At 39.2% G+C, this 22,572-nt stretch overlaps 2 protein-coding genes across 2 annotated transcripts; both read left to right on the forward strand.

The window, feature by feature from the left end:
- Nucleotides 1-4,905: 4,905 nt before the first annotated feature.
- Nucleotides 4,906-10,385, forward strand: LOC102709532 (transcription factor bHLH157-like). Its single transcript, XM_006647612.2, has 10 exons — nt 4,906-5,056; nt 6,131-6,220; nt 6,541-6,643; nt 6,926-6,967; nt 7,111-7,170; nt 7,477-8,874; nt 8,964-9,065; nt 9,155-9,337; nt 9,647-9,772; nt 9,867-10,385. Exons 1-10 carry the CDS (start codon nt 4,971-4,973, stop codon nt 10,041-10,043), a joined length of 2,367 nt encoding a protein of 788 aa, XP_006647675.1. The 5' UTR covers nt 4,906-4,970; the 3' UTR covers nt 10,044-10,385.
- A 1,752-nt stretch (nt 10,386-12,137) lies between these two features.
- On the forward strand, nt 12,138-16,848 carry LOC102709811 (ORM1-like protein 2). The gene is made up of 3 exons (XM_006647613.3): nt 12,138-12,564; nt 13,642-13,790; nt 16,479-16,848. Exons 1-3 carry the CDS (start codon nt 12,379-12,381, stop codon nt 16,615-16,617), a joined length of 474 nt encoding a protein of 157 aa, XP_006647676.1. The 5' UTR covers nt 12,138-12,378; the 3' UTR covers nt 16,618-16,848.
- Nucleotides 16,849-22,572: the final 5,724 nt, after the last annotated feature.

The raw sequence follows: 22,572 nt of genomic DNA on the forward strand, positions 1-22,572 counted from the left end.
ACGACGACGACGTCCGGCTGGCTGCAGGCTGCTGCTGCTGCTGCTGCTGCGAGCCATACGATCGAGGAAGGCTGGGGGTGGGAATAACGGCGCGTTTGTCAGGTTGCTGTACGCGTAATATCGGCCGTGTCGATGTCGTCGAGCATATAGTTGTGGAATCTCCCCCGATGATACGACGTTGCTTTCTAGTTTGACTCGATCCATGCGTCGTGCGTGTTTGGGGTTTGGGGATACTGTAGCAACTCTTGCTTTGGTGCATCAAATGGTGACTATAGTTGATGGAAAGTTGGAAACCATGGTGGTTGTAACTGATTTGACTTGCACGTACGTAATGGTTAAGCAAGGATTAACTATTGTCCGGCAAATATAGAACTACACATTTAGTAGTAACGAACTGCATCCAGCGTTAATTTCAGCATCCTTTTTAACCGGGCGCTGTAAATCTAGCTCTCTTCTTTTCACAAAGTGAGTGCCATGTGGAAATGAGAGCTCAGGCCAGCAAAAGCAAGGCCTTTTGGATAGCGTCATTCACCTTGCCAGAGTACATACTTGGAAAGCTTGAAGAGACAAAATTATGGACCTTAACACCAAAAATGATGGGACGCTACGTGCCTTCAACTAGCCTTTAACTAGCCCTTGACCTTACTGTATACTCCCCATGATATAATCCATACAATAATGAATACAATCAGAGATCTTAATGATTATAAAAATACTTCTAAGCCGTATAGATTGGGCATAATAACGATATCATCTTAAACATTTTTTAAAAAACAACTGTAGATTTATCTTGAAAAATTCATTGGGACCAGAGTATATTTTGAACTTCATGAATTTTAAAAATACTATATAATATATGTGAGATGCTTCCATTAAAGTCAAACTTTCATTATTACTTATTACTACCCTCTTAGGAAGGGTTTGTAAATTGTAGTAGTACTGGAGATCTAATTAATTTATACTACGATCTTTGCTCTCCCTTTGCATGTTGCCCTACCAGGCTGCAAAATGATGGTAAAATGGTTGGCGTATATGGAGGGACAATCATGAAAAGTCAGGCATCACTACAATAAAAGGGCAGTGGAAGGAACCCTAGAAATATTCTCTTGGTAGCCTCGGACCATAGGTGACCACGTATGATTGGGTTAGGAAGGATAATACTAGTGCACAGTTAACCATATGTCCTGTTTTGTTAGGAACAATGGTAGCACTATCAAGGGAAACATTCTTTAATCGTATAGAAGACACTTAGAGCAAGTATAATAGCAGGCTGTAGGCCAGCTAAATACTGAGGTGGAGGAGAGATAGAAGGAGAGAGAGAAGAAGTGGTCTGTAAACTTGCATCCGACTTTGGTACAAAAACCAAGGAACTCTGAGAGAGAGACAAAGTCTGTCATGTATTAATTATAAACAGCTAACTACTGTATGGGTGGGCTGAGAGAAAGGCTATAAGAAGTCTTATAGTCGACGTGTTGGCTATATTATTAGCCTTGCTCTTATTCAGAAGCACCACACTCAAACTTACATGTGTGTCTCTAATGCACACTTAAAAGATATAGGTTAGTGGTAACTCACTAACCTCACAGAAATACTACTGTGAATAGATCCATATGTACATAATTTTAGTAGACACTTTTTCTCAAAATTTAGTAGACACTATTCACTTTGTTCCATATTATAAGACTTTTCGGCATTGCCTAGATTTATATGTGTGCTAATGAATCTAGACACATATACAAAATATATACATTGATATATGGATTAATCTAATCAAACCCTAAAAATCTTATAATACGAAACAAATGGAGTATAATTCAAAACCTAGTGTCAAGAGTCATGTACTTACTATAACTCACATTACACCACTAGAGTAATTCACCTATAACTCTATTATCATACCACCGATTCTTTTCTTGAGAAGCATATCAAATACGAGAAGCTTATGTGGACTAGAGTATTATTTTGTAGTCCTTGTCTTTATGGATTTTTGAGAGCTTGCAAAGGAACTGAACACAACCTAATTCAATATGGAGTGGGATAGTTGGTATTGGCAAGGTGTATGCAATGAAAAGTATCTAATCAATATTGGGTATGCTTATGAGCTATTGTGCATTTCACCCCGCCTTCACTTCGTTGACTTCCGCGTTCCTGTACCGGCTAGTTCGTTGGCTTCCGTAGCCGAGGGGTTAGGGTTAAACAAGAGTCGTTAGGGTTACGGCTCCAATTGATCGGCCGAAGACACAGATTCCTAGACGATTACCTTTGCCTTAGCTCTAGCGTTAGGAATCGTATGTACATGTTTCGTATTGTGATAAAGCACCTATGCCGCTATTTGATATAGACGTAGTAAAGAAATGTTTTGAGCCTTATTTTTGGTCCCAAAGTTTTGATAAACTTAATCTAACTTAAATATTAGCAATTTTTATTCATGACAGCAAATTGAGACAGTAAAAATAATATCTTGATAGAAAGAGGATTAAGAATCTACACAATTTGGAGAAGTGGTATTACTTTTGAGATTTGACTACTATAACGCAATAATTTATAGGTTTTGTCATTGAAGTTGATATTGTTAGATTCATGTTTGAAAACACTTTCACATGATTGCTATTTTATAACTGCAACATCCCATTTGGTAATGCTCCAAACGCCAACTGCAGTTTGAGCTATCTCCTGTGGAAGCTGGATGGAACCTCAAAAGTATTTTGGCTAGCCTTGTCAGCTTCAAAACTCCTAAAAAGAGATTGTGAGGAGGTTAAGGGAGTACCCTGTGGATCTACCCGCAGTCGCCGCCTTGCCTACAACTGCCTGGCCACCTGCTGAGTACTGCCGCCATGTGCACTGTCCAACCGTTGCCTGGCCTCTGGCCTCCCGAGACGCCCAGTCGCTACATGCTCCCCCCTATCGCTCCGTGCTTCGCTAGACCGCCGTACCCTTACCACCCTCCCAAATGTGTATGTGGTGTGTGCGTGCGCGTGCTCGTGCGTGAGAGAGTGTACATGGTTGTGTTAGTCCCTCAGTGCCAACAAGGGGTATTACATGAATATTGATTAGGGTATTTCAGTGACAGTTTTGCGTAAATACTTGATAAAACTAGAGGATAGTGGGTCTTTTCGGGTGTAGTGGAGCCGTGCAACAGCAAAAACTCAGCTCCACCCCTTATAGTTCATTTTTAAGAGCAATTCGCTAAGTTCGCTCCTAAAAAAGAATCTATATTATTTACCACAACTCCAGCTAAAGTTGAGAATTTAAGCCGTACCAAATGGTCAGGCCTAAGAGAAATTTAAAGGAAAACTGTTTTTAAATAATCAAACTAAGGCCTATATTTTTAATGGAGTAATATTCTGACGGGACATCTTTAATTATCGCTCCCCTGTTTAGAATTATTCAGTTTCAATGTACAAAGACAATTCAAACTAAGTACTTCAACTGATTCACGTTGGTTAAACTAAGTACTTCAACTGATTCACGTTGGTTTTACGTCATGGTGATCCATATCCACTAACTGTCGTGGACTTAATTTGTAGTATTATACTCTGCTAAAATCCAGAACAGATATCTTTGAGTATGAGTGACGAAAATGACGCTCGATGATTAGGACTAATTATATTGCTACTGCTTAGACCCATCTAGTTCGACAAACATCCATTGAAAATGCCACATGGAAAAGGTGCATATATACATAGGTCACTCGATCTTGCTAATAAAGCTAGCTTGAAAAGACAAGGTGGACTATCGATGTCAGATCAATTCTCATTTGGAGAAGTAATGTAGCAGATGTAAACATGCACTTGCGTGGATGAGTAGTCTGTACGTACTCTGTTCGCTTCCAAGGGAAAATGTTTGATTAATTTTAGTTACTCCTATGTCGGACAACATGGGTTGATTTCATACGCTCCTGGAAGATTTTTCAGATTATTATGAAATGGTCTTTACCGTTTACTAACCATATATACAGTGGATATGAGATTCGTCCAAGCAAGTAAAATGCTATTAGAGTTGCCAGTTGCCACGTTGAATTTGTAGTAAATTGGATGTCAGAAAATATTATGAAAGAGTAAAGTTGATAACCAAGTGTGGCATTTTTCGCTGAAATTGAGCACAGGAGAGAAAAAACTTACTAACTATTATAAATAATTTATAGGCAAAACTTTATATAAGTATTCTTAACGATCTAAAAACAAATAGTGGAAAAGAAACAACGAGAAAACCATAAAATCAAATTTATATTTTAAATTTAAATTTTAGCATATAAACTAAAGTTACTAGACAGTAAGTGAAAAGATATGAGCCAATAAAAAGGCACGAGTGTATTGGGGTTTTAAAAAGCGAGGAGTATTCGGTTTATAGCTCTGCGCGTGTGTATATATATATATATATATAAATATAGAGCTATAAAAATGAAGAACTGATGTACATCGATTCTCATTACTTCAATCGTTTTAATTATTTCAGAGACAATCAAATATTTAGAAAGTAAATCTAATCAATTTAAAATTTAAAAATTAAATGCCCAGAACGCGAGGCAAAACGGCAAAATTTACCCAATTTTACCGCCCACACCCTTGCGATCAGCCCCCGATCACCAACTCCCTCGCGAAAGCCGACGACGCGGGCCAGGCAGGCACGACTAGCTAGTAGCTACCTGTACGTACCTACCGGTGACCTCCTCGATCTATCGGCCGCCGGCCGCCTTCGCCTTGCCCGCCCCCCGCCGCGTGCAGTATTTATCGCGCCCTCGATCGCACGATGTGCTCTTAAACCCCTTTTGCGCCCCGCCCTTGCACCCTGCACTCCTCCCATCCTCCTCCTCCTCCTCACCCGCACCCCTGCCGACTTCCTCGCGCGCTACCGCTACGTGCGTACACAGCATACGCCAGCTACCACCTCCTAGGCTCTTGCAGCTGCCGCCGCCGCGCTTCCGGTCTCTGCTGGTGCACGACCGGGCGCCGGCCGGTTAGCTTGCATGCATGGCGGAGTCGCCGCTGGGAGCGCTCTGCCGCGGAGGGGGGTGGTGCTACGCGGCGATCTGGCGCTCCGATCGTCGTGACCCACGGTGAGTCGGCTGGCTAGCTCTACCGTAGATCTACCCGCCGGCCGGGGAGATATTGCTAGCAGCTTGCTTTACATGCATACATACAAACACACACGCGCGATCCGGGCTCGTTGGTAGGTAAATTTTCCGCTGCATGCATGTTTCAAGGCCTTCTATAGTTCTATCTGCTGCTCTGGTTTAGAAATTGTTGGCCATGCATACTTCTTCACCGCAGTCCTTTTCCTACTATGCATGTGCGTCTTTGGTGAGACGCGATCAGGCTGTGTGTGTGCATATCACACACATGAGAAAACGGTTTGGTAGGAAAATACAGTTTTCGAATTTCGGTTGCTCATTGAGATCTCAAGGAACTTGCAGTTATGTTTGGGAAAGATGACTGCACTCTTTTCACTGTCAGAAAAAAATGATAAGGCAATGCCATCTGCCCATCTGAAGTTTTTATTTATTTATTTAAGTTGGTCATCTGAAGTCTGAACAGTTTTTCCCGCATATGCTCAGTTCTTGCACTGCGATACTATTATGCACAGCCTTCAAGAACTTTCTTCAGGCCTAGCAGTTTGCTGTTGCTACCTTCCAATATCTGCCTGTAATTAAGCTATTGCTAACCGGTAGTCTTGTTTGTTTTCAGTTGCAAAAACTGTTGTATTTGACGAACTTACAAGGCAATGCTAATTTACTGATATGTTTGCCAAGGTTCCACAGCACTAGTAGTAGGAACTTGAGACTTGACAGCGACAATAATTTTTACACTCTAGCTCTTTTGACCACAATTGTGCTGTGTGCTGTGCTTCACTTTTAAGCAGGGCTGTAAAAAGTAGGTTTCTTTTCCTCCCTTTCCTAGACATAATATGTAGCTCCACCAAAATTGACAGAAAGATTGTCTCCTCTTTTCTTTTTGGACACATCGCAAAAGTTAATCATCGTCAATCATTTTTTTGTTGTGTTTCTTTGCTTTTTTTTTCTCATAAGATTTATGCAGTTTTTATATCTTTTTTGTTGTGAGATCCTGTAGACTTGAACCTTCCTGCTCCTCGGTTTTCTTAGTTCTTACAGATACTTAATTTGATGTGTAAGGTTGCTGACCATCGGTGAGTTCCACACTGAAGATGATGCCAGAAATGTTGTTGAGAAGATGCTTAATCAGGTCCATGTTGTTGGAGAAGGGTATGGCAAAGTTGTTGTTTTTATGCTTTAGTGAGTTGAAGCTTTGGAGATCTGTACTGTGCCTAGTATTGTAATTGTTTGTACCATGATCACGGCCAATTATCTGGTACATATTTTCCTATTAAACTATTTTAAAGAAATGATTAAACCTTTTAACAAGAATATTGATATTCACAAATTTGCCCAACTCTGCCACCATACCGTACCTCCCTAAGTATTGAACTTCTACTACTTCATTGTGGATGCGTTTTTTTTTTTTCAGGATGGTTTGCCTCAAGTCTCAACTACTTCTGATAATGTGTCATTTTTATTTGTCTCAGTATCATAGGGAGGGCGCTAGTAAGTAGAGAGTGTGAATGGATTTCTGATACTTCCTTTAGTTCTGTACAGACAAGTGATGCAGATAACCAAGACTTATTTCAGGTATATATTTCCTATTATCTGCTTCCTTTATTGGATTCTATTTAAAGTCACAAGTCCACTTTTATAGATGATGTCATTTAGATTTTTGGACTCTTTTTTTTTTAGAATTAGATTCTTAGACTCAAGCTCGTGTGTGCTGATAAAAATACCAGATGGTTTATTATCTAGAAAGGTCACTATGATTCTTAGACTCCAAGTGTCCCCTTTCCAATTATATTCTTAGTCCATCGCAGAAAATAAGGTGTTTCTTTATTTTAACAGAAGAAGGTTACCTTCTTGTAGGGCTATACTTGGTGGCAGCATCAGTTCCTGTGTGGAATAAAGGTCCGTGATCCTTTTTTACCTTGTTTCTTATTCTTTACAAAGATAAATATTGCTCGAGGATGAACTATTAACTTTAAACCATCTTGATCTTGGGGGAGAAATAGGTTCATTATCGTACTGACTGAATTAACATATATCAACAGACTATTGCAGTAGTACCTATTTCAGATCTTGGTGTGGCACAGTTTGGTTCCATGGAAAAGGTTAGTATAAGTCGACAAATGCAATTAATTTTCATAGCTATCTAGTAGAAATGGCCGTCATGATCATGTACGTTTGTTTGTTGTTTCATGATATTTTCTTTTTTCATTAATTAAAGCAGCTTTTTGGTCAACCCGGCATAAAAAAACATTAAAACAGTTTTTTTTTCATTCAACAATTTATTATGTTGTAATAAGTGTACGTTCTCTAAATTTCCTCATTATCTTAATATATTACTGTATCATTACGGATCTAGATAACCCAGTATGCCTCGTTTCTTACTGAAACACAAATTTCACATTCACCAGGTTTCTCAGAGCTTGGAGTTTCTGGATCAAGTTAAGGGCACATTTTGTCAGAGGGAAATCATTCCATGGGATCTTTCTGCCGAAGAAATTCAAAGAAATATTTTCCTCTATGATCAGCGATTTCAACATAGTTCAAGTATTACAGATGGTCTTACAAATATAAAGGTTGACCCAGAAAACAAGAAACTTCTGGAGAATTCAGCAAGTGTAGAATCTCTATGGAGTTTAGCAAGTTCTTCAAGCAAATACTCTCGTAGTTCTTCAAATGGTTTCACCTCCTATGAAAGCTGCAACAGTATGAATCCTCATATAGTGGCCATGCCAGTGAACTCCAAATCAATAAATGCAGTGAGAGCATTTAATAATACCGGAAATTTGCTGCAGCACAATATTGGTTCAGAAAATCCATTGCAGATCAAATTACGTAAACATTCTGATTCTAATCCGGCAAGTGTGACAAAAGCTTTTTCAAGTTTGAACAATCTTCCAAGGATAGAGAACGAGACATCACGTGCACCAAACAAGCTAGGATATTGCATGCAAAACGAGAAGCCATATAGTTTTCAGAGTTCATTCGCATCTTGTTTTTCTGTGGGTGACGAGCTGAAGCCAATTTTATTTGACAGTGCCACTTCCTTTGTTCAGAATGACCTAGTGCAAGAGTTCAATCCCACTGGATTTACTTCTCAGGCTGATTGTGCAGTTCATGAGTTACCCAAAGAAATTCCGGGGGAAACAGCTGCTGGAGTACTACATTCTGACATTAGAAGTATCAATGGAAGTCCTGATTTGCTGGATGGTACAATATTTGATCCCTTTGTGCAAGATTGGTGGGATGAGAATGCCTTGATAGGAGGAAACATTCCCAATTTTGGTGCCACTACCGCCAACACTGTTGCAGAACATGCAAGCAGCTACCCATTGTCAGTTGAAGAGAGGTGCTTGTTTTCAGAATCTGTGTTCGAGGAACTACTTGGTGTTAGTGGCAACGTGAATACGGATACACCAAGTGGTCCAGATGTGACGGGGGCCAGTGACCCATTAGTTGGCTGTGTCTCAGGCTGTCAGTTGCCAACTTACACTCTTCAGGACTCTCTTTCAGTGTGCAAGGCACAGGCACCATCACTGGATTTCCCTTCCGGCAGTGATACGTCTGAACATGTGCCAGACGGAGCATCAAAGTTAATCCCGGTGTCCCTGGGCACTTTATCTATGGACGATTGTTGCAGCTTGAACACGGCGCACTCCAAGGTCAGCCAGGTTAAGAAGCCTGAGGAAGTGAAGGTTGTGAAGAAAAGAGCCAGACCGGGCGAGAGCACACGGCCAAGACCAAAGGACCGGCAGCAGATCCAAGATCGTGTCAAGGAACTACGTGAGATTGTTCCAAACAGTGCAAAGGTAATTTAGTATCACATTACATTTATATTCTGTTGTGATTAGGTTCATGGCTACTGACTGAGTCAGTTCTATTGTCTTGTACACAACAGTGTAGCATTGACGCTTTGTTGGACCGAACAATCAAACATATGCTCTTTCTGCAAAGCGTAACGAAGTATGCCGAGAAAATTAAGCAAGCTGAGGAACCCAAGGTATGCCATGCTGAAGAATGCATATATATGCCTGAACTATTCCTGTTAGCTGTCCTTAGGCTTACACCATTTTTTCTATTCATGTGAAGATGATCAGCAAGGATAGTGGTGCTGTCTTGAAAGAGAACTCAAGTGGTGTTGTGCTGAAAGATAACTCTAGTGCTGCAAGCAATAATGGTGGTGCCACTTGGGCCTATGAGGTTGCAGGACAGACCATGGTGTGCCCAATAATCGTCGAGGATCTTTCTCCACCTGGTCAGATGCTCGTGGAGGTATAATTTACACCTAAAAGTCTAAGTTGACAGAGAAAGACGTACAATTTACTTTATACACTCCAATACTCCCCTTACGCAAGACTCTCTCAAGTCTCAAGCGTGAAATATTAGAATGAGCTGCAATTATTTTATTTAATTGCATGCAAGCTAGGATTAGAATTCTAACTCTGATACCATGTTAAGTTGTATGCGTTAGTCAGTTATACCTAAAAGCCTAAATTAATAAGAAAAGACGAAAAGTTAACTTTATACACTCCAACAACATCATCAAAAATTAAAAAAGACGATCTCTTTGCTGTCCGACAGATGCTATGTGAGGAACGCGGTTTTTTCCTGGAGATAGCAGACACAATACGCGGATTTGGGCTGACAATCTTAAAGGGCCTGATGGAGCTCCGTGATGGCAAGATAATGGCTCGATTTCTCGTTGAGGTAGAGAACAAAATAGCCTCTTTTGGGTGCCTTCTACCACTATTTCTATTCATTATTTTGCAAGCTTATTATGCTTTTTTTTTTGGTTTTGCAGGCAAACAAGAATGTTACGAGGATGGACATATTCTTGTCACTTGTTCAGTTGCTACAGCAAAATAGCCTCAACCGATCCCCTGACCAGATAGCAAAGGTCATTAGGAATGGGGTTCCATCGTTTGCAGAGCATCAGCAATCTCCAATATCAGTCCCGGTCGCCCTTGCAGATAGATGACAGATTAACAGTGTGACCACAGACATTTGGATTAGATCAAATTAGGAGGCATCAACTGAAAACATTCAGAATGCTGATTGCCGCTGGAAGTTTGACTACCAAGGGGGGCAAAGGGCCGTTAGAGATGACAAGTTTAGATGATGTAACAATATGTCAATTGCATCATTAAGAATGAGTATATGCTCTCCAGTTAGTGATGTTCATTCGAAGATGTACAAATACTAAACCGACCTAGGAATCAGGCTTGTAATCAGGATTCAGGACACTGTTGTGACTGCATGTTGTTCTGTGTGTAGTGATTTGTTGAATTGTTTTTTTTTTCTTTGGCGTACAAATAACTTCTTCGTGGCTGTTTTTCTCTCCCTGGTGTGAAGGGTATGTTATCATGAATCAATAACATTGTCCTTGATCTCTATGGTTCAAGGAAAAGGGAAATAAAATGTCGCATTTTGATGTTACTCCTTATGGCCAGTCGGAACAGGAACAAGTTCAGAAAGACCAAAGAGGCATCAAACTGAAACAGTCATAGGCTCTTGGCTGCACCCATCGATTAATTAACATATTGCATGATACTACTACTTAGGGGTTGTTTAGTCGGTGAAATGAAAATTTTTGCATGTCATATCAGATGTTTGACCGAATGTCGGAAGGGGTTTTCGGACACGAATGAAAAAACGAATTTCACGGCTGGCGTGGAAACCACGAGACGAATCTTTTGAGCCTAATTAATCCGTCATTAGCGTATAGGGTTACTGTAGCACTTATGGCTAATCATGTACTAATTAGGCTCAAAAGATTCGTCTCACAATTTCTCACATAACTGTGTAATTAGTTTTTCGATTTATCTATGTTTAATACTCTATTTAGGTATCTAAAGATTTGATGTGATGTTTTTGGGCGAAAATTTTTAGGAACTAAACGGGGCTTTTATCTATATTTAATACTCTATTTAGGTATTTAAAGATTTGATGTGATGTTTCTGTGCGAAAATTTTTAGAAACTAAACGGGGCTTTAGGTGAGGCGGTCAAAGTCCAGGAACAAATCCCCCTCGGTTCAACTGAAGAGAATAATAGTCTACCCATAGAATAGTACAGAGCAAGCACTAAAATTGATTTCCTGCAGCTAGCCCTTGTTGACTTCACGGCAACGAAATGCATCCGGTTGCTCGCTTCTTCGACTGGGACAGAAATATATGTATTCGTATTATCATATATATTACTTGCATATATGGAATATATGATAATACGAAAAAAAACGAATATATGTTGTCCCGGTGTTAATCATGTCGTGGTATGATCTATAATTTTTTATGGAAGGGTATTTTTTTTACCCGGCCTCTACATCCAACCGAACGTATGACGTCATGCTACGATCCATATACCATCCTGAAAACTTGTTTCACTTGAATTCTATTCTGAATTTTGACTTCGCTAAATTACACTTCCAAATGGTGTCTACAAATTACAATACTATCATATATAAAAATACCCTTGCACTTCTCTTCTTTCTTCATCCGTGCTCATCAACCACCACCGTGCGCCATGACCGCTCTGCTCGCTAGAGTATCGTACCACCGCGCCACACTGTGCTCGATGTAGTCCACACGTTCGTCATGATCATTGTGGCCATGGTTGTCGTCGTCGCCTCACGCCGCGGTCCCAGTCTAATGACGAGGTGTGACGGGGATGGTACTTTGGGCGTGTCTCGGCCTCGAGCGCCATGACGACTAACAGTGCAGCCATGACGCACGATGGTCACCTGTGAGCACACAGGGAGGAAGCAGAGGAGTGTAGAGATATTTTCGTCAGGGAAGGTATTATAGCATATAGACGTTTGTTGAGAGTGGCAACTAGGGGAAGCCAAAATTCAGGGTAACATTCTAGCGAAACGGATTAAAAGCAATTTTCTCCCATGTGGGACAGGTGTTTGTCAAACGTAATTAGTCCCAATAACTAAAATGAAGGCCCGATCATCGGCCCACAGAAATTTAATTCCGGCCCACCGGAGCCCAAAGAGCCCTCACCCTCCTTGACCTCGTCTCGTCGTCTCCTCCTCCTTTCTTCTCCTCATCTACCCCGTCTCGTCGCTCTCACCGTCGCGTTATTTTTTCGCCCCCCATCTTTGAACCAACAGCCAGCCCCCTCCTCCTCCTCCTCATCGGCCTCGGTTCCTCCTCCCGCCGATCCGGTCGCTATAAATCCCGCCCCGCCGCGCGGCCCACACGAGCCTTCACCGCTCGCTCGCTCGCTCGCACGTCGCTGACCTGTCGTTCCACAACCGCCGGCGGTCGGAGAGGGAGGGGCGGGAGGAAGGGGGAAGGGGGGAGAGGGCCCGATGGCGAAGCTGTACGTTCAGGCAGTGCCGCCGCCGGATCTGAACAGGAACACGGAGTGGTTCATGTACCCGGGGGTCTGGACGACCTACATCTGCATCCTCTTCTTCTCCTGGCTCCTCGTCCTCTCCGTCTTCGGCTGCACCCCCGGCATGGCCTGGACCGTCGTCAATCTCTTCCACTTCGCGGTAAATCCCGTTCTCCGCGTCTCACCATTCTCGCCGTGCCGTCCGTTCGTTTTGTGAGTGGGCACTATGCAGCTTTTGGTTGTTCGTTCACGGCGGATGGGCCGGGGGTCGCCTTTGTGGATCTGAACTGAACCGGATGGTGTGATGGACTCGTCGGTATAGCTGTAGCTAGTTAGTGAGGACCGCATCATTGAGGATGTCCCGTGTAGGGTGCTTGTCGAAAAGCATGGTGTTGTGTGTGCTTACTCATCTCGATTACGCGCGCCGTATTGTTTGGTCCCAAATTGAGTAATTGATTCACATAGGCATCAGCATTACGGTATGGATTAGGTCCATCTGTATGATGGTATTAGGTTGCACTATCAGTTGCTTGCAGTGGACATACGGTGAAATCCTGAGCTGCCGTTCGGTCACATTAATGTAGGCAGGGTTAGTACTTAGTAGCTTATACCAGTTTCAGGGCATCGCTTCCGGTCTTCCCAGTTCCATGTAAATTTAGTTAGGTCCTTCAGAATTGCTACTGTGTAACCAAAAGCATAAGGAAAACATCTGCCATGTTTCCCTAATCGATACCAGCTACCACCACTTTTGTCAACATTAAGTTTGTCGGAACACCCCCTCGGGTGTGCACCGGTTAACATAGTTGGTTTTATGAATCATAAATATTCAGATTAAGGGGCTTTATAACTTTATAATCCATGCCATGTGGAATTAAAGTGTTAAACCATAAACATTCAGAGTAATAACAATGCCATTTCTATTGTCAGTGCTGTGCTAATGTAACATGTAGTTGTGTTTTGCATGATTATGTCATTATGAGGTTTATGCAAACACTGCTGTGAACTGAAGCCCCTTTAGCTTACCTAAATTTATAAATGGTTGGATCATTATTTTTACGCAAACATAAGTAAACCCATTGACGTCTATATCGTAGGAGTTGTTAGTTGATACTCAGTTTTTGTCACCCAACTATTCTCTGTGTATTTTTGTTAAGCATTTCTCTAAAATACCAAATGCATCCGATGATACCTACCATATCCAATGGTTCGCATTTAATCGAATAATTTTATGTTTCAGATCACATACCACTTTTTCCATTGGAAGAAGGGAACACCTTTTGCAGATGACCAAGGAATGTACAATACGTTGACTTGGTGGGAGCAAATGGACAATGGCAAACAGCTTACTCGCAACAGAAAGTTCCTTGTTGTGGTTCCTGTTGTCCTGTAAGTATTCTTCAACTACTACTTAGTATTTTCAATTATCGAAATTTTTTTTTGCGGGAACTTAGGATGTAGGAGCAACAACAGGCATTGTGTACTCAATGCTTCATTAGCCCAATTTAGCAGCATCATGATATACTTGGAAGCTGCTTATTTGCATATATTATGATTTCTATTAAGTGAATTCTGAATGAAAGGTCCATTCATTTTAAATTGTTGTAATATCTTTTCTATCGCTATTTTATGCTGCCTAATGTTAGAATATTTATGTAGTTTTACTAATCTACAGGTATTAGAATCGGTCAATGATTATATATTTGTATGTAATTGATGTCTGCCTAAACTGCAGTATCCCATAGTTCCATACTTTGATTCCACAGATATGTCATATACATCATCAGAATATGATGATTCCACAGATATATCATATATATCATCAGAACCTGATGCAGTTATACTTGTACCTTAGTGCTAAATAAAAGTACTCTTTCAGTTTATTTTTGCTATTTGATCCCATAGATGCTTGTTTGACCCCATATTAGACCTTCAATTTTGCTATTTGGGAGTGGCTGTTCAAGTAAGTAATTGATTTGAAAAACAGCTATCTGCTGCAATGAAATACCCCCTCCATATTTTTTTATATAACACCGTTGGCTTTTGAATCTATGTTTGACCGTTCGTCTTATTCAAAATTTATATCCAAATATGCAAAATTATAAGGCATACTTAAAGTTCCTATAATAATAAATCATATTATAACAAAATAACTAATAATTATATATTTTTTTTAAATGAGACGAATGGTCAAACGTGGACCTAAAAGTCAATGGCTTTATATAAAAAAATATGGAGGGAGTATGTCATATAGGTATAGACATAAAAATCATTGGGACTTTACAGGTTTTTAATAGAATGGCTTATTTGCACATGTAATTAGTCTCATGCATTTAAAAATTTGGACATAGTTTGGCCCATCAAAGGGCATAGCATGCTTGTTTTAGAGCATTCCCAGCAGCTCATCCAAATTTGATCCTCCATATTAACCATTTGGATGATCATCTAAAATAGATTCTCTCTTGATATCAGTTATCACTCCAATAGAATATCCATATTACATCCTCCATGTATATTTTATTAATTTTGCGCAACTATCTTCTCTCATGTTGTTATTACTCTCTCTTCTTGAGATTGGATGTTGAGATATAGAGCGAGGTGAAAGAAAATTCAAATATAGAGTTTCTCTTTTTAGTATGGAGGAGCAAATCCCCCCCCCCCCCCTTGCCCCCCACAATGCTCTATTTTCAGGATAGATGATAGGATAGAGTATCTGCTGGGAATGGTTGTTCAACATGAATTCAGATTGTTCATGAAAAAGCTAACTGTATGATCAGTGTAATAGCCTCTCGTGTTCAACAAATGCTTTATTAGGTTGTGCATTGTACTTTTCACAACCTCAGCATAGCCTCACCTCCTGTTAACCGATGATAATTATGATTTATGTTCTCATTTTGACCTGATATGTTTTGAAAACCTCCCATATTGCTGCCAAGAGATGAATCATGTTCCAACTTTGGTTACTAACTCCCAAAATTTGATACCCCCCCTCCACACAAAAGAAAAAACAGGCAGTTTTTTTGCAGCTGATGTGTTAATAATTCCTTGCAATTTTTACTCACTGCACTAGTGCAATAATATTAAGTCAGGTGCAATGAGAAAACCTTCTTTATTTGCAGCATTAACATCAATAAGTTCTTGGCTGACAAATAGCATGCATAATGTTAAACATTGACATGTAAATGAACTGTTTTCCCAGTTATAGCAGATACTCCCTCTGCCTTCAAATTCTTTATATTGGATACTATTCCTCACTAAACTTTGGTGCTCGTATTATTTGAAAAAGCGGCGTATTAATGAAATGTGATGCATTGCTCACTTCTCTTTTTCTGAATGGATGATGGATATCGGATTTTGTGATTATATTTGAGGGTATAGACGAATGGATGAACTGTTACAACATCGATAGGTTGTAGTAAAAAGAAACTTATATATAGGAAGTTTTAGCAAAAATTGCACCACTTAGGAGCCTAGGAATGTGCATGTAATAATCCATAATCCACAGGAAAAGTATTGGCTTAAATATAGTCATGAAACTTCCGTACATCATGATCTAACCATTCAAGGTTTATTGATGGTCAAAGTTAAAACTGTACTAGTCAAGAGTGACAGATCTTTGAAACTGGAGGTAGTAGATTTTTTGAATCAGTCTGCGGAAGCACATATAGTTGAATGCTTTAGTTGCATTACCCATAGTGATTCTGTTGGCTTCTGTCCATTGCCCTTGGTTAACGATTTTCACACATGGTACTGTAACTGCAGAACAATAAACGTGGACTGATGTTTCATGTGACCTATGTATTTTCCTGTTGCTAATATTTTTAGGCACTTCGAATATGAATCCTAGGTTGTATCTAGTATTCTAGTCCTGAAATAAACATGATTATTGTGGCTAAATTAGATCTGCTGTTTTGCTGGTCCAAATATCTAAAAGATAGCACAGAATCAACTATTTTCTCCATGATACAGTAGATATGCTATGATACCTTCTTTGTAATTTTGTACTTTTATGTTATGTTCAAGATGCTTATTATGCATTACTAAATGCAGTGGTACCCTTTGCTATTTTGTCGACAGATATTTGATAGCTTCACATACTACAGACTATCAACATCCTATGCTCTTCCTCAACACCCTTGCAGTTGCAGTGCTCGTGGTCGCTAAACTACCGAACATGCACAAGGTTCGGATTTTTGGAATTAATGCTGGGAGCTAGGCATCAGGATACTTCAGCAGACATCTACCTATCTTCCTTTCCAGTTCATCTGGCTCATCAGGGTACCAGAGAATGGTGTTTATGTTGTTAGCTGATGGGTTGTGATCATTGTATAGAGAGATGCTCAGGCGCTGAAAACGATGCTGCTGTATATCTGATGTACACGAATTCTGTAGACTCTTTAATGTTGCTATATGTTTTGATACAAATATCTGCCGGTTGCTGCATGTACAGTCCTGTTCTCAGAAAATACTCCTTCCACAGTCATGGTTCCTGTATTGGAGTAGGAACACAGTGCTGGTCGCGTCAATGGCACAAGTGATGATGGGAAATTATTACAAACAGAACAGGTGCAGCAGTCAGCAGAGGTGCGGCTCTAGAAGACACCAAAGGGAGCCACGGTGACGTCAGTGCAACTCGGTTCAGGCTTGAGTTGCTTTGCAGCATCCCAAATGTGTTACACGAGGTTCTTGTTCTTGTCCGATAAGAGCATCTTTAAAGTATAGGCTATACATGTTATAAGGTTCTTGTTTGTTCAATGGTGCTATCGAATGTTTAGACTTATATATTTTAGATTAAGATGAGACCCACTGACATAAAAAGATGACATCCTTCCCATCTTTCTTCACCATACAACATTAAATATTTAGCTAAAATATTTTTTTAATCTAGTTGCCTAGATAAACAATGGGTGTTTGAAAAAATTAGCCTAATACCTTTACTCTAATATATAGCATTTATTCCATATATTTCTCTCTTTATTATGTACCAATTTAGCACAAACATTAGAGCTGCTCTAAAAGAATCCTGTCAATTTTCTCTCCCTCTTTTCGTTTTCTGTAAATGCTCACTATACTCGAACCGACCGCCAACCAAAGTGTCGTGTCGTGCCGCTGCTGCTCCATCAAACCATCACAACGTGCTGTAAACGTCCTGGGGGTTGGTGAAGGTGAAAAACCGTGCTAGCGAATTTACCGGCGGCTTTCCTACCTTGCATACAAAAAAGTCTATTATGACGACTCGGGGAGAAACGGCGAGGACTTGGCAACAGTGACATCCACTATACCGGCATTGTCGTCCGCTGATTTCGACCGCTGTCCCGGCTGGCCGTAGTAGCCCCAACCCTAGCTTTATTCCCCATACCGCCCGCACGCAACGCAACGCAACACAACACAACAGCTGAATCATTCCCGCTAGCGACGCCTGCAGCCTGCTCGCTTTGTCAAAATCTTATCAGCGTAAGCCAAAATTCAAGTTTTGTAACTTATTTTTAAGTTGATTTTAAAATTTTTATTGTAGTTTATATTACAGTTTGTTTTAAATCACTAGATATATGTGTACAAAAATCTCACTTACAAATTATTTTCTAACTACTAGTAAATTGTTTTGCTTATAATATGTACATAATTTATATATGTGTTCAAATTCAAGTTAATGCTAGAAAATCATATGCTGTGAAATAAGTGGTGTATAACCTAATAAGCGAAACTGACGAGGGTGGCCATGTTTTCGCCCATGCTTCTCCTCTTCCACCGGCGGCACAGGCACTGCCTCGTCGCCCCGACCAGCGTGAATGGAATGGCTTTTTCCGGCGGTACGCCGCGCGGGGCGGGGTCCGCCTGAGATTGCGGTGGCGAAAGGGGGAAAACGCGGGCTTTTGATGCTGGTGCTCCCCGTCTTTTTATCAGGCGAGTTCCTCCCCCCTGAACTGCGGCCACCAGTCGATGGTGGTGGCCGGGTGGGCATGATAAAGCGTGCGCTCCGGTGTCTCCACTTTTCCACTGTTTTGTTATGAATGCTGTGCGTCGACCAGGAACACAGAAAAACGGTACATTTAGCCCATCTGGGGACAGGGATTTGTCAGGAAATTTTGGGTTCGACAGGTATAAAAATCTCGCATTTTTCAAACTGTTCCTAGTAGATTTGCTGTTAAGGGAGCATGTGCTGCTACTGTCGAAAATGGCAACATCATTCGGGTACAAAATGGCCACATGGCAAAAAAAAGTGCTAATGCAATTTGTGAGAGTTCGGTAGTATACTAGCTGCCAGCGGTTACTGCTATGTTGCTAATATGATAAAAAAAAGGTTAATTAGATCCATGCCATTATAATTTTACATGTTTTGAAATATACGATTACTATTTGACTAATCGTAAGGATGCAATTATAATTTCATAACTATTCGAAATATACCATTATAAAAATATTTTTATCAAATTGCTCTTTGCACCCTACAAAGGATGTAGTGAATAGCATATGGCCAATATGGTCCAAAGTTTTTTAAAAAATGCAATGAAAGGGTATAAAATGGCATATTTCGAATAGCTCTGAAATTATAATGACATCTTTATAATTAGTTAAACAGTAATGTCATATTTCAAAACTGATAAATTTATAATGACATAGATCTTATTAACCCTAAAAAAATACTATCACCCCGTCTTTCCGCTTATGCTTATATATGTTTACAAGCTAAAATTTAAAATTTTAACTTTAATTTAAAGTTGATTTTGAAGTTTTTTCACCAAAGTTTATTTTTCAGTCTTGACCTTTCTCGCTGAAAATACATACATAAAATTTTTATTCACAAATTATTTTTCGTTTATAAATATATTGTTCTATTTTTTTTATAAAACAACAAAACAATCGGCACATATGTTAATTGCAGGTTTGCAATCAATACTTGTGCTTCACACGGTGGGTTAGTACTCACCTCCACGCTACCCCATGTTCCATGATTGCGCTGTTGCATTAACTGTTTGTCACGTAGCCAAACATTTGCAAATGGATGGCAGCGTTGCGTCATGTATCTGCGGACGCATGCATGCCGGCCTTTCGATCATGAGAGGAACAACCGACACTGTGTGCACACAAGTACCGTTGCATGCGTGCAACATATATATGCCTTTTTTGTGCTTGCAAGCGAAGCCGCTGAACTGAAGAACACCCCCCTGCATGCTGCCTCTGTCCGACACCCTAATCTTTTCGGTAATACTAATGTTTATAAGCTGAATTTTAATTTTTTAACTTTAAATTTAAAATTAAATTTTAAGTTCTTTTATTATAGATTATTTTTTAATCATAGCTTTTAGATCGCTAAGAACATATATATAAAAATTTTATTATTTATAAATTATTTTTCACGCATAAATATATCGTTTTGCTTTTTTTCCTTCCAATCAATAAGTTAAAAGATGAGCCCGTGAGATTATATGCACTGTTTGGCTAGGTATCTGGTCAAGGCACCGACTTTGTTTGATTTTCAGTTGGTACGTGCTTCATCCATTCTCCTTACTGTATCTCAAAATATAAGTATTTTTAGGATTCAAACTTTATATCATAATATAAGTATTTCTACTATTTTTTCATGATTGTAATCATTCCAATAAATCTAGAGCTAAATAGCTTAGAAAAGAAATATAATCAGTTCAAAATTCAAAATTGATCACCGAAGTGACTAAAAGGCATTAACATCCTCTCACTTTATGGTAAACAACATAAAAAATGCTTATATTTTGAAATTATATTTTGGAATGAAGATTGTGAAATATGTTATCGTTAAATCCTAACATGGTTTTAAGATGTTGTTATTTTAATTTTCACTATTAATAACAAGAATAATTAATAGGGAGCAATCACGTAAGAATTATGTTACTATACTTATCATTAAACAAACTATGACACGCATGTATATATATTTATGCTCTCACTCAGCAGAAACAACATACTTCATATATAGGTGCATCATTCATATAAGATTTAATGATGTTTGTGTTTTCCGGTGGACGAGAGCAGAATATATACACACACTCAGGGAGGGATATCACATATGATAACATAATATTATGATAGTTTGCTTAATGATAAATATAGTAGCATAATTCTTACGTGATTGCTCCCTATTATTCTTGTTATTAATAGTGAAAATTTGAGATATTTAACTTAGCATTCTTTAAAAATAATTATTTGAAACAAAGGGAGTAAAAGATACACTCTTTGTGGATAACTAATTCTAGTATAAGTTTGTTATTTCTATTTTCTAGTTTTCCACTCAAACGTGAAAAAGGTCGGTCGAGTTGTACGTTGTACGTACCATGTGGTGCACGTGTTGATCGTCAGCCTTGGTTTCTTTAGTACACAACTTTCTTCTGTTTATGGGAGAGGTATTATATATGATGGACATTTCAACTAATTTAATTCGTTCTTTTTTTAAAAAAAAACATCGAATTTCATTCCTTTAGATGCGTGTATATATGCCCGATCTAGGCAGCGTAGGGATCATCAAAACAAGCATGCCGGATTAGGATTCCAGTGTGTTCAGAAGGTGCTGCGTGAAGGATTTAGGAAAGAAAGCTTGTTGGCGATGTGAAAGAATGCAAGACCTCAGCTTGTTAATCAACGTTGTAGAGTTGTTGGTGGTGTGCGTGAGGCAAGGATGGAGGCGTCAGCGTCAATTAATGCCGTGAGATTGCAGCAAGCATTATCAACACCGTCAGTTGCAACTGCACGATCAACGCGCATCAGCGCACGTGGAGTTGTGGAGTAGAGAGGTTAGGGTTAGAGAAAGGAGGGAAGAGTGGACGGTTGGATCTCGATTCAATGGTCTAGGATTAGACCGGTATATATATGCTCGTATGCACACTGCATAAAGATTATTTTTTCTTTCTTTCTTTTGCCGTGAGAACCCTGCAACGCCATTTGTAATTAAAAGTTGTCAACATAAGTTTGTAACACTATGTTGCCGCTTACATATATTGGTGAATGGTGATTCTCCTCTTAAATTGCACCATATATATATATCTCACTTTTTTTTGGAGAAAAAAATATATATCTCACTTAATTGGCCATCTAGCAGGGTGTTATTCAAAATATAATAAGCAGCGGGTGAGTAACTGATGGTAATATAATAAAGCAAAAAAACTATTTCATACGTATAACTAAATTATATATACGTACCATCCTCTCCTCGCAAAAAAAAAAAGGAAAAATCCAGTGTGGTGTATATATACGTACCAGATACCGGTTCATCATTTCACTCCCGGCCAGAGCGAACTGACCATCTAGCAAGTTAGCTAACGATATAAATAGATGGATGATATTTTTTTATTTGTTGAACCTGTTAAAAACAAACTATCCCAAAATTCATTTCCAAATCTGCACCATTAATTTAACCACGCCATTCCGCCTATGTGGCAAGATTACACTATCACGCGCCCTTTGGCCATGGGTTTGGAGTAACGGTGTTTTTGGTCACGCCAGACTAGTTGACGTGTCAAAACCCTTGTCACTTCATGTGGCAAAATCTTGTAGTTTTGGAAGTAAGTATTGAATGTTTTTTTAGAAAAGTAATATAACATGTTTCAAAATAATAATAAAATCGATGGCTGACAAGAAACAACAGATTTCTAAATAGATTTATATTTATTTTGAGTAATGTAAGAAGCAAGCATGAATTTAATTTAGCTATAAGCAGAGAAGCTTACTGTCGTCAACAAAAAAAATTTACTTCATAAAATATTAATATTATTTTCTACAATATATGATAAAGTACTTTAATTTGCCTCTGCCTTTTATCTTCTATTATAAAATTAGAATTGTCAAACTTCGTGAGTAGTGTTCAAAACTATGCAGAATCTAAAATGGGGATATGCATGAAAACTATCATGTTTAATTTTGTTATGGATGGAAATACATTCACAATACTATTGTTAATTTTACTATTTGTACATATTATAAAAGTTCGTTGTAGGAAACATCAATTTTGTATATATATTCCACCTCAATCTCAAGTAATGCCGAAAGCCAACAGCACAAAAAAACTATCTACAATGGATATATAAAAATCATAATACTTTCCTTAATTTGTCGATCAGATTTAAATAAAGTGATAAGGAGTAGAAAATTGTGTGATTTTCATCTTGACTATCATGAAAAGACGACACGGCCAAATAAAGAC

This window comes from Oryza brachyantha, chromosome 2, assembly GCF_000231095.2.
Source record: "Oryza brachyantha chromosome 2, ObraRS2, whole genome shotgun sequence".
Lineage (NCBI taxonomy): Eukaryota > Viridiplantae > Streptophyta > Magnoliopsida > Poales > Poaceae > Oryza > Oryza brachyantha.